The sequence below is a fragment of the Oenanthe melanoleuca genome, chromosome 2 (assembly GCF_029582105.1).
Source record: "Oenanthe melanoleuca isolate GR-GAL-2019-014 chromosome 2, OMel1.0, whole genome shotgun sequence".
Taxonomy (NCBI): Eukaryota; Metazoa; Chordata; class Aves; order Passeriformes; family Muscicapidae; genus Oenanthe; species Oenanthe melanoleuca.
The window spans coordinates 11,872,613-11,881,771 of NC_079335.1; the positions used below are offsets into that span (position 1 = coordinate 11,872,613).

General features: G+C 47.4%; 1 protein-coding gene across 5 annotated transcripts; it reads left to right on the top strand.

Annotated features, from left to right (window-relative positions):
* The first annotated feature begins 1,723 nt into the window (after positions 1-1,723).
* On the top strand, positions 1,724-8,436 carry KLHL38 (kelch like family member 38). Of its 5 annotated transcripts, none has more exons than XM_056482753.1 (4): positions 1,724-1,898; positions 2,451-3,924; positions 5,267-5,372; positions 6,767-8,436. In XM_056482753.1, the coding sequence occupies exons 2-4, from the start codon at positions 2,578-2,580 to the stop codon at positions 7,051-7,053; spliced, it is 1,740 nt and encodes a 579-aa protein (XP_056338728.1). In that variant the 5' UTR covers positions 1,724-1,898; positions 2,451-2,577; the 3' UTR covers positions 7,054-8,436. The 5 variants fall into 5 exon arrangements, with proteins under 5 accessions (XP_056338728.1, XP_056338729.1, XP_056338727.1 ...); XM_056482754.1 differs by having other exon boundaries at positions 2,451-3,555; positions 6,767-8,272; XM_056482752.1 differs by having other exon boundaries at positions 1,724-1,868; positions 6,767-8,272.
* Positions 8,437-9,159: the final 723 nt, after the last annotated feature.

A 9,159-nucleotide genomic window follows, 5' to 3' on the forward strand; every position in this document is an offset into this window, starting at 1 on the left:
GTCAAGGCCAGTGGCTCCTTCTCCTCCCTCACCTCGCCTCATACACGTATGTGCACACACACACAGATTGTGTGGGCAGCCTCCAGAAAGCTCTGCCAGCCTGACTCCACCCTGTCTTTAACATGGGTCTGGCCCTTGAGGGTTTTCATTGGCCTTCAGACACTTCACCACATCCTTACACTGCACTGAGAAGCCTCCTGGAAAGGCCATGTACAGCATGGCCATGATCAAAGCTGCCATTTGCAGAGGAGCAGGCTGCCCACATCCCTCTGATCTGCTGCACCATGGACACAGAGGCAGGAGGATATGGAGGGCTGCAAACACCAGGCATGGGAGCTGACATCAGGGCACTGTGGCTCCCAACCGTTTTTGCTCATCTGCCTCACTGTAACTAAACACAGACATGACTCACCCGTGAGCTTTGGCTTTGAAAATATGAGAAGGACTTTTGCTTTAACCTTGTGTTTCCCTGTCGTAGTGATGCTTAGAAACTACTTTTTGGATTCAACCCCACCCTAGAACAAAGGGAGAAATCTCAGTGGAGATGAGGGGCCCAATCCAGTTACCCAGGCAATGGCAGCCAGTTCTATTTCTCTTGAAACACCCAGGAACTTGGTATAGAGCTGGAACACATCCCACTTGACCTGCTGAAGACCCTGACAGGGCACCAGCTGGGGCTTTGGAGGATCCTTCCCTGGCACAAGGGATGATCCCAGCCCTGAGGATGGATTTAGGCTCATCATCATGGATGCCTACCATGGGAGTGTTAAATATGGGCACCTATATGTGACTGAGGCAGCTGAGCAGCTGGAGGACTGTTCACCTGCCCAAATTACAGGTTGCACATACTGGTGACCTGAATTACTTGGCAGACTCAGTTGTATTGACTAGACCTCACTGGCTGCAAAAGGAGCTTAGACACCTTGTTCATGTGCAGCCATCTGCAAGTCAGGGGTCCCATCAAAGTGTGTGCCCTGGGGAGTTCTCTGCTACTCTGGGAATTACCACTCTGGAATCTTGGTTTCCAGCTTGCTGCTTACTGCAGCAACCTGCTCCAGTCCTCCCACCTGTAACACTGAGCTTCCTCAAGCCATCTGATTGAGAAGCTCTTTGCTAGGGGTTTCAGAGAGCTGAGGTCCTCAGACAAAAGGCCACAACCTGGTGTTTTCGATATGAAATATCAAGCAGCATCATGAAGACAAACTGCTCCAAGAGTGAACTGCACTTTCTGCTTGGTGGAGGTAGCTGGGCTTTCCCTGCCCACCTTGGGGCAGTGCTGGATGCAGGGGTCCCAGTGCATCAGCATCCCCATCACACTGCAGCAGGCTGATGCTCCCCAGATCTCTCCATAAGGTGGAGACGCGGTCCGTCCCGCTGGAGTCCCTCGAAGCCCTTCTGTCTCCGCCTTTCGCCGTGCAATGACGGTGACAGCGCAGAGCGAGGCATTGCAGACTGTTTACAGGCTTCTAGAGTTCCCAGGCACTTCAGGACAGCGTCCTGCCACTGTTTCCAAACGCACAGCCAGGACTTTTATAAGTGAACTTTCCTCTCCGTGTCTATTTATTATAAGTAAACATTTGCCAGAAAAACACCACTGGGGCATGCTCAGAACCAGCCAGGTCATTGCAAAAGGCGGCGGCGGCGTCACATGCGATAAGAGCGCGGAGCCCGTGTGCGCCTATTCTTAGCGCAGGAATGTACACAATGCCCGCGCTCCTGCGCGCAGAGCGAGACTCTCTGCGGCAAAACACGGCCAGAAATCACCCTCTATGAATCACCCACCTCCTGAGAGAAACCTCCCGGGGGGTTGTAGGTTTTTGTCCAGGCTCTAGCTATGGAAAAACTCAGCAGAGAATAAACGACAGAGAGTAAGTGAATGCAGTGAAGGACAACAGAAGGTAAACGCTTCTACCCTTCGGTTCCACTGCAGGTTGAGCAGTTTAAGCCATGACCGTAGATACTCATCATATTGTTCTGCCTGGCACTTAATTTAGTCATTGTGTGTCTGATTAACATAAAAAAAAACACAGCTAAGCAGAGTTAATAAATAACTTTTAATGCAGATTCCCAGTCTCTAGGGTTCTGTTTGCCCTGCTGCAGAGTTCAGCTCTGCCAGATTTGCATTCTTTGGGAGTGACTAACTCTAGAGGAAAGAGGCACAAGCTACTAAACTGCTAATACTTTAAAACAGTGAATAAATGTCTAAGTGCATTTATTCAACATGATGGAAATGGACAAACCAATTGCTTCAGCCCTCCAGCTTTAATCCAAAATCAGTGAGATAACTTCAGTGTGCTTTTGCTTCTTGCCAACAGCACAGGCAGTGCTGACCTCAGAGTTGCAACCTATCTGATAACTTTATGAAAGTTTTAAAGGGTCTTAGCGACCTTCTGGCTTCTTTATTATTTTCCCACTGTTCTTAAACCATGTTCCATTTTTATGTGCAATAGTGAACGGATATTTACAGCAACATCAAAGTCCTGATTTGTTCCCTTGGAGCTTGATATTTCAATAAAAGCTGCTAAGAATTTGGGGTTTTCTTCTGCCAAGTCCAGAATTCATCTGTTGTATTTTGCTATGGAAGAGGGATCCACTGAAGAGTTCCGCTTCAAAGACCAGGACTTCTCCTCTGAGCTGCTGAAGCAGCTGAATGCTCTGCGGCAGAGCAGGCTGCTGACCGATGTTACCCTCTGCTCCGGGGGCTGTGAAATCCCCTGCCACCGAAACGTGCTGGCTTCCAGCAGTCCATACTTCAAGGCAATGTTCTGTAACAACTTCAGGGAGAGTCACCAGCCTAAAGTCATTCTGAAGGGCATCGACGCTGATATTTTGGATCAGATTATCCTTTATGTTTACACTGGGGAGATTCTAATATCCACTGAGAACGTCTTGTGCCTCTTGGAGACTGCATCCATGCTGCAGTACACTAAGCTGTTTGAGGCCTGCTCTGCCTACCTCCAAGACAAGCTGACTCCTGACAACTGCCTGAGCATGATCAGACTGGCAAAAGTCTTGAACTGCCAAAGCCTGAATAAGAAAGCCAGGGCCATGGCTTTGAAATGTTTTCCTGTGGTGGCCTCTTCTGAGGACCTGAAGGACCTCTGTCCCATGGAGCTCATCGATTACCTTGGGGATGATGAGCTCTGTGGGGAGGAGGAGCAGGTCTTTGAGGCACTGATGGTCTGGATCCGGCATGACCTCCAGGCACGACAAGGCTACATCCAAGAGTTGTTCAAGAAGGTCCGACTTCAGTACGTCCATCCAACTTTCCTCTTCCATTTCATTGCTAATGACTCGCTTGTTCAGTCCTCACCCACTTGCAGGAGCATCCTGGAGTCAGCCCGGAGACACATGTTTTCCTTGTACAGCACCAACACTCCTGACATCAAACCCATGATGCACGTTCCTCGCCGCTACTCCAACCAAGAGTTCCTCATCATCATTGGTGGCAGGAAGGACAGCCAGCAGACAAGGGATGTCCTGCTGTATGATGACAAGACGAACCAATGGCTGAGCCTGGCCAAACTCCCCATGCGCCTCTACAAAGCCTCTGCAGTGAGTTTACACAGCAATATTTTTGTGCTCGGAGGGATGCCTGTTAGCAATAAGAAAAGTCTGGTCAGTGGTAATATTTACATTTACTCCCTCAAACTCAATCAGTGGAGGTTGATTGAGCACATGCTAGTTCCACGTTACTCCCACAGAAGCCTGGCATATAAAAATTATATTTTATCATTCGGTGGAATTGGTGAAAACCAGGAAATCCTGAATTCTGTGGAAAGATACGATAGTGTCTACAACACCTGTGAGAGTATGGCAAACATGCCTGTTGCTGTCCTTCACCCTGCTATTGCTGCCAAAGATCAGAGGGTTTACCTCTTTGGGGGAGAAGATATAATGCAAAACCCTGTTCGGCTTATCCAGGTAATAGTCAGTCCTGTTTATTGTAGGCAATTTCTTCTAAGATATTCAGCAGCCCATTACCTTCATGAGGAAATCAAACCACTCAAAAAACTTCATTGTGTGTTGCAGCAAGAGGCAGGATGAGTTGATCCATGGCCTCAAGGAACATTGCAGCTCTTCCATTTGGCCTTTTGGATGTTTTTCAGGCAGCAGCCCCGAGGCACTGCTTTGGGTGCCACTGGTGGGCACGAGGGCCAGAGCAAGTAATGCCATGGCAGGCAGCAGCAGCTTCCCCTGCCTGGCTTTGTGCCTGTACCAATCTCACCAAAATCAGTGCTTTCCACTTGGCGCTGAGCTGGGTCTCAGCCGTGCACCTGCTCGCTCGCAGCAAAGGCGAACGCCCGTGATCGTTAGAGCGATTAGATACTCACCCATCAAAGGGCCAGAACTCAAACTGGCAGTCATTTCAGATAAGCAGTTGTGTTAAAAATGTGGCTCCTGCCACATGTTGCTGGCTCTCTGCCTGCTTTCAGCTGTTACACTCTATTAGGAGGAAAAAATACATTAAATTTTTTCTTATCTGATTTGATGCTTTAGCAACATCGTAATGTTTCTTTTCCCATGAGTGTTTTTCACTGTTTGAGGTGCTTTAACTGAGAAGGATCTTTAAGCTGAAATGGCAACCAGGGCATGAGCAACGATTTATAACGGTACTTAATTATCGGGGGAAGGAAATGTATTTATCAATTAGTGGGGGGATGCCTGGTGATATTTGCTGTATTCAGAAGCAGATAACATGACATAAAAGTTTGTGTCACCCAGATGCAGATGACTGAATGATCATCATCTGGCAACAGCTCTTTTTCTCACATAAATTGATGACTTAGATACCACTCTGAGTCCCTTTGCCAGTCTGAGTGCATACCAGTCACCAGCATAAATATAGCAGCTGGGCAAACACAGTGGCTGCCAGCAGAGCTAGGTGAAGCTGAAGTTTGTTTGCCCAGGAAATTGCTAAGGCTAATAAGGAATACACAGAATTACTGGAAAATGAAATGAATCAGCTTGCCCTTTGGGAGAACTGGTTACAGTGATTTAATGGCCATGCAAGAAGCCTTCATATGGCAGATACACTGCTTTAGTGCTTGTGCTAGCATCTCCTCAGATAATCTTGGGGATTCAGAATGCTTTCCAAGGGGACATATTAGGGAAAAAAGTGGGCACATTCTCAGATTTCCAGCAGTTTGAGCCAGAGGATTGTATTTATTAGGGCAAAATAAAACCCAGAAGTTCCTCTGTAATTACAGATGTCAGTTAAAATGAAACATAAACATCTGCATGAATATCTTTATTTTTTTGTTAGGTTTACCATGTGTCCAGGAATATGTGGTTTCGTATGGAGACCAGAGTAGTGAAGAATGTCTGTGCACCAGCTGTTGTGATTGGAGACCAGATTATCATCGTAGGTGGTAAGGGCTCTGTTTCACCTTCCCTCTCCCTCCTTCTGCTCAGATCCTGAGGGTTTTCCCAGCCTTCCTGTTTAGGAAGCCAATTGAAGCAGAGATAAATTCTCCTTGAGGAACTTTCTTACCCCAAGCAGCACTACTTGGCTGGAGGAAACAGGAAAAGCCAGTGCATGTTACTGTTTTTGGGAGGCAGCCAGGAGCATGGGGGTCCTGAACCTCCACTGCTGACTCACAGCCTGGTCCTCCCTGTCTGCTCCACTTGGAAGAATGGAAAGCACTGTTTCCACAGGACCATGGATGGCTTGTCAGGATGGGTGGGTCTATGAGGTGCTGGTCTTAGCTGCCTCCTGGGGGTAATTGTGAGATATTCCAAAAGGAGTGCAAAACACTTGGAAAGAGGAAACTTCTCAGTGTCTTCTTCAACCTGAGGACCAGCCTCTGCCCATGGCAGTTGGGTGTATCATGTCATTGATAATTTGGCCCTCTACAGCCCATAATGGCTCTTCCTGACCACAGACTGCAAGGGGGAAGCATGTGTCGAATTATTTAAGGAAAAATGAGACACATATTAAAGCAAAGCAAAACAGAGCATTGAACCCAAACTGCACAGGACTTCAAGGTGGTGTCAGCCCTCAGGGAGAGCCTCTGCTACCCTTTGCAGCGAGAGGGGAGAGGTGAGTCCAAAGGTCCAAGACTGTCAGGCTCCTGTGTGGCAGACTGCCCTTACCTCAGACCACACTCCTGTTTTCCTACATGGGTAAGGTACTGCTGGGCACGAGGCTTCCACTCCTCCACTGCTCCAGGGCAATGGCCTCCTGCCAGCCCTTACCTCCCAGCTGATGTGAGGTTATACCAGCCCTCAGAGGGCTGTCCCCTGGGTCACTGGCACGGTGGCCAGCACAGATGTGGTGCCAAGGGCTTTAGGGGGGCAGTGAGCACTGGTGGCACCATGCTATTGCATGCCCAGCTCCAGCCAGCAGACAGCTACAACTCCAACCCAACAAGCCCTATCACATGTGCCGTAGGTTTCTGTATTTCCCAGTGAAGCTCTCTTGGTAAAAAGAATATTTTCAGATGTTTGAAGGCATATGCAGGTAACTGCAAGCTCCAACTGTGTTTGACAGATTGGTTGCCTGATCCAATGGGCTTTATGGTGCTTATCAAACCTTGACTGCCAAGGTGCTGTGAGACAGGAAAGGAGGATAGACAGACAGGCATTCCTGTGACACATCATCACTTCTTAGTTTAGATGTCTTAATTCTGCCAAATTATATACTACTACAATAGGCTTTATTGAAGACCAGCATGAAATTTTTATTATTATTATTCTTATTCCTTCTGCTGGCTATAAGCACTTAATTCCCATCTGTCTCTTCCACCTCTGGCTTTGCATTCAGGGTACACCCGGAGAATAATTGCTTATGATACAAAAGGCAACAAGTTTGTTAAATGTGCAGACATGAAGGACAGACGAATGCATCATGGGGCTGCTGTCATCAAGAACAAGCTGTATGTCACAGGAGGACGATGCCTCACCTCAGACAATGTCATCAAGGACCTGGATTCCTTGGACTGCTATGATCCAGAGACTGACATATGGACACCAATGGGAAAACTGCCTCACAAACTCTTTGACCATGGGTGCCTTACACTCCAGTGTGTCCCCTGTTCTAACCTTCTCTGAATGACTTTTGGTACTTCCTTGATATTTTGTGCTTTTCTTCCCAGAAAGGACCCCCCTCACTCTGCAGAGAGCACATGGGGAATCTTCATGGGGTCACACAAAGTCCTGACCTTGAAGGCACCAGCAGTGTCAGTCCTCCCCAGACCCTATGCCAGAAAGGTCACGAGCTTTGGGCTCACACTGTATTCACCTGGCTGACATTGCATGTGGTGCTGCTGAATCCAGTCTGGAGGCCTTACCCAGCATCTCAAGAGGAAACAGGACAAAGATACTGGGTAAGAACCCAGAGTGGGATTTGTCCTTGCACAGACTTTAAAAGTGAAGAGGGATGCTGGTATCTCCAGGGAAAGTAAGATTTTTGCTGTCATGCAAACTCAGCTGCCTGCCACAGCCCTGTGCTGCTCATTGCTGACCAAGCTTTCCATTTCCAGTGGTGGGAGTGTTAGAAATGAAAGCCCCAAGCCCCAGCCTTGTAGCCAGCCTAGGTGCAGCTGCCTGAGTTCGCTGTGGTAGTCAGCTCATAAGAAATAAAACTTTAATGTTCCTAACAGCTAATTAGAAATTGGCAAAAGACTGATGCTTTGATCTGAACTCTCATATTGCAACAAGAAGCAGATTTGACTTTTCTGAGCTAACACTCTTCCACAATGCAGGGAAGACTTTTGTTCCATCTGTCTGCCCTCTGAAGGATCAGGAGAAGATGGGTTGGAAATTAAGATTGTCTGCATCTTCTTTTCAAGGGATCTTATTTTGCAGGGATGTTCCTTCTCTTTTTGCATGAGGAATAGCAGTGGAGTTAGTTAGGATGACTTTGGCTGATGGAGTTCCTGAAATGTAGAATAGCAGAAAGGACACATGGAGGAAAGGGGATGTAAAAGAGAAGAGGTATTTGGGAGGAACAATTTCTTTTTCCCTTTCTCCTCTCTCCAAACCACTGGAAAAAAGCCCATGAGACAATGCCAGTGACAGGAAGCCAGCTTTCCAAGAAGAGCAAGTCTAAATCTGCCACTTGGCAAAATAGCTCTGGCTCCACCAATATTTTCGTGGGGTTCTGCCACTAAGTGCATACTTTTAAAGGGAGGGGATTAATCATCAGACACTGAACAGGCTGTGAACTGCTGTTAGGTCACTGGGCTTGGTAAAATTGCTGAGATAGCAAGGAGCTTTAGAGATGACCACGATCCAGAGCAAGGATGGCAGAAACAACACCCCATTTTCTTCATATTTGAAAGAAAGTGGGACTTTTCAAAGGGTACAGGATGGCATGAGGAAACCGTGCTCAACCTTCCTCTTCACAAGAGGCTGCACAGCCATGTGGTCACCACCACATTGCAGAAAACCAGCTCCAGACACCAAGATCCCTCCCATAAATTGAGCAGATGAGTGACAGAAATAGTTAACAAAGTAGAGGGCTGGAAGGAAGTATTTAGTAACAACTGCTGGTTTAACAATGCAAAATAAAAGGGCTATTATTGTTTGCATGAGCTTTGTGTTCAGGAGTACCCATTGTTCCCTCCCTTTGTTGATAAAGGGAATTGTTTTTGCACCAGTGGGTATTGCCAGGGTTTCCTTCTAAGGATCTGAGTAAACCTGTGAAAAATGAGTGGGAACTCAAACTCCTCTCCCAGCTCAGAAGCCTTTGGCTAGACTTCTCTTCTGTCTTTCAGTCTATATCATCATCTCCTCCCTGTGCAAAGCAGAACTAAATCATGGCACTTGCCAAACTGAGCTGGAGCAGTGATTCATCCTTGCTTCCACGCAGACCAGCTCCAGCTCTCTGGAAAAAGAAGCCTTGTCATGGCCAATTATGGAAAGTCTGCCCCAGGGAGATGTTTATTCCTAACCCTGCAGTGCTGCCTTCCCAAACTCCATCCTGTTGTGATCCCACTCAGCCCTGAACTCCGGGAGACTCCAGTTGTTGCCATGCATTTTAACTAACACAGATTCCTGCCAGGCTCGTGACTGTACCCAAAACTGAGGGAAAAAAAAGTTGACTTGGGGCCATAATCCCATGTTTGCAAACCACTGCCACAGTCATTGGTTTACACTGAGAAGCAAACTTTTTTTTTAATTCCCGTATCATATAACTAGTGATTTTCTTTGTGT

Excerpts from the sequence above, each read along its gene's own strand:
- KLHL38 (XM_056482753.1), top strand. The coding sequence starts at position 2,578 with ATGGAAGAGGGATCCACTGAAGAGTTCCGCTTCAAAGACCAGGACTTC. Across the intron at positions 3,925-5,266 it reads ACCCTGTTCGGCTTATCCAG|GTTTACCATGTGTCCAGGAA; the intron begins GTAATAGTCAGT and ends TTTTTTTGTTAG. Across the intron at positions 5,373-6,766 it reads CCAGATTATCATCGTAGGTG|GGTACACCCGGAGAATAATT; the intron begins GTAAGGGCTCTG and ends CTTTGCATTCAG.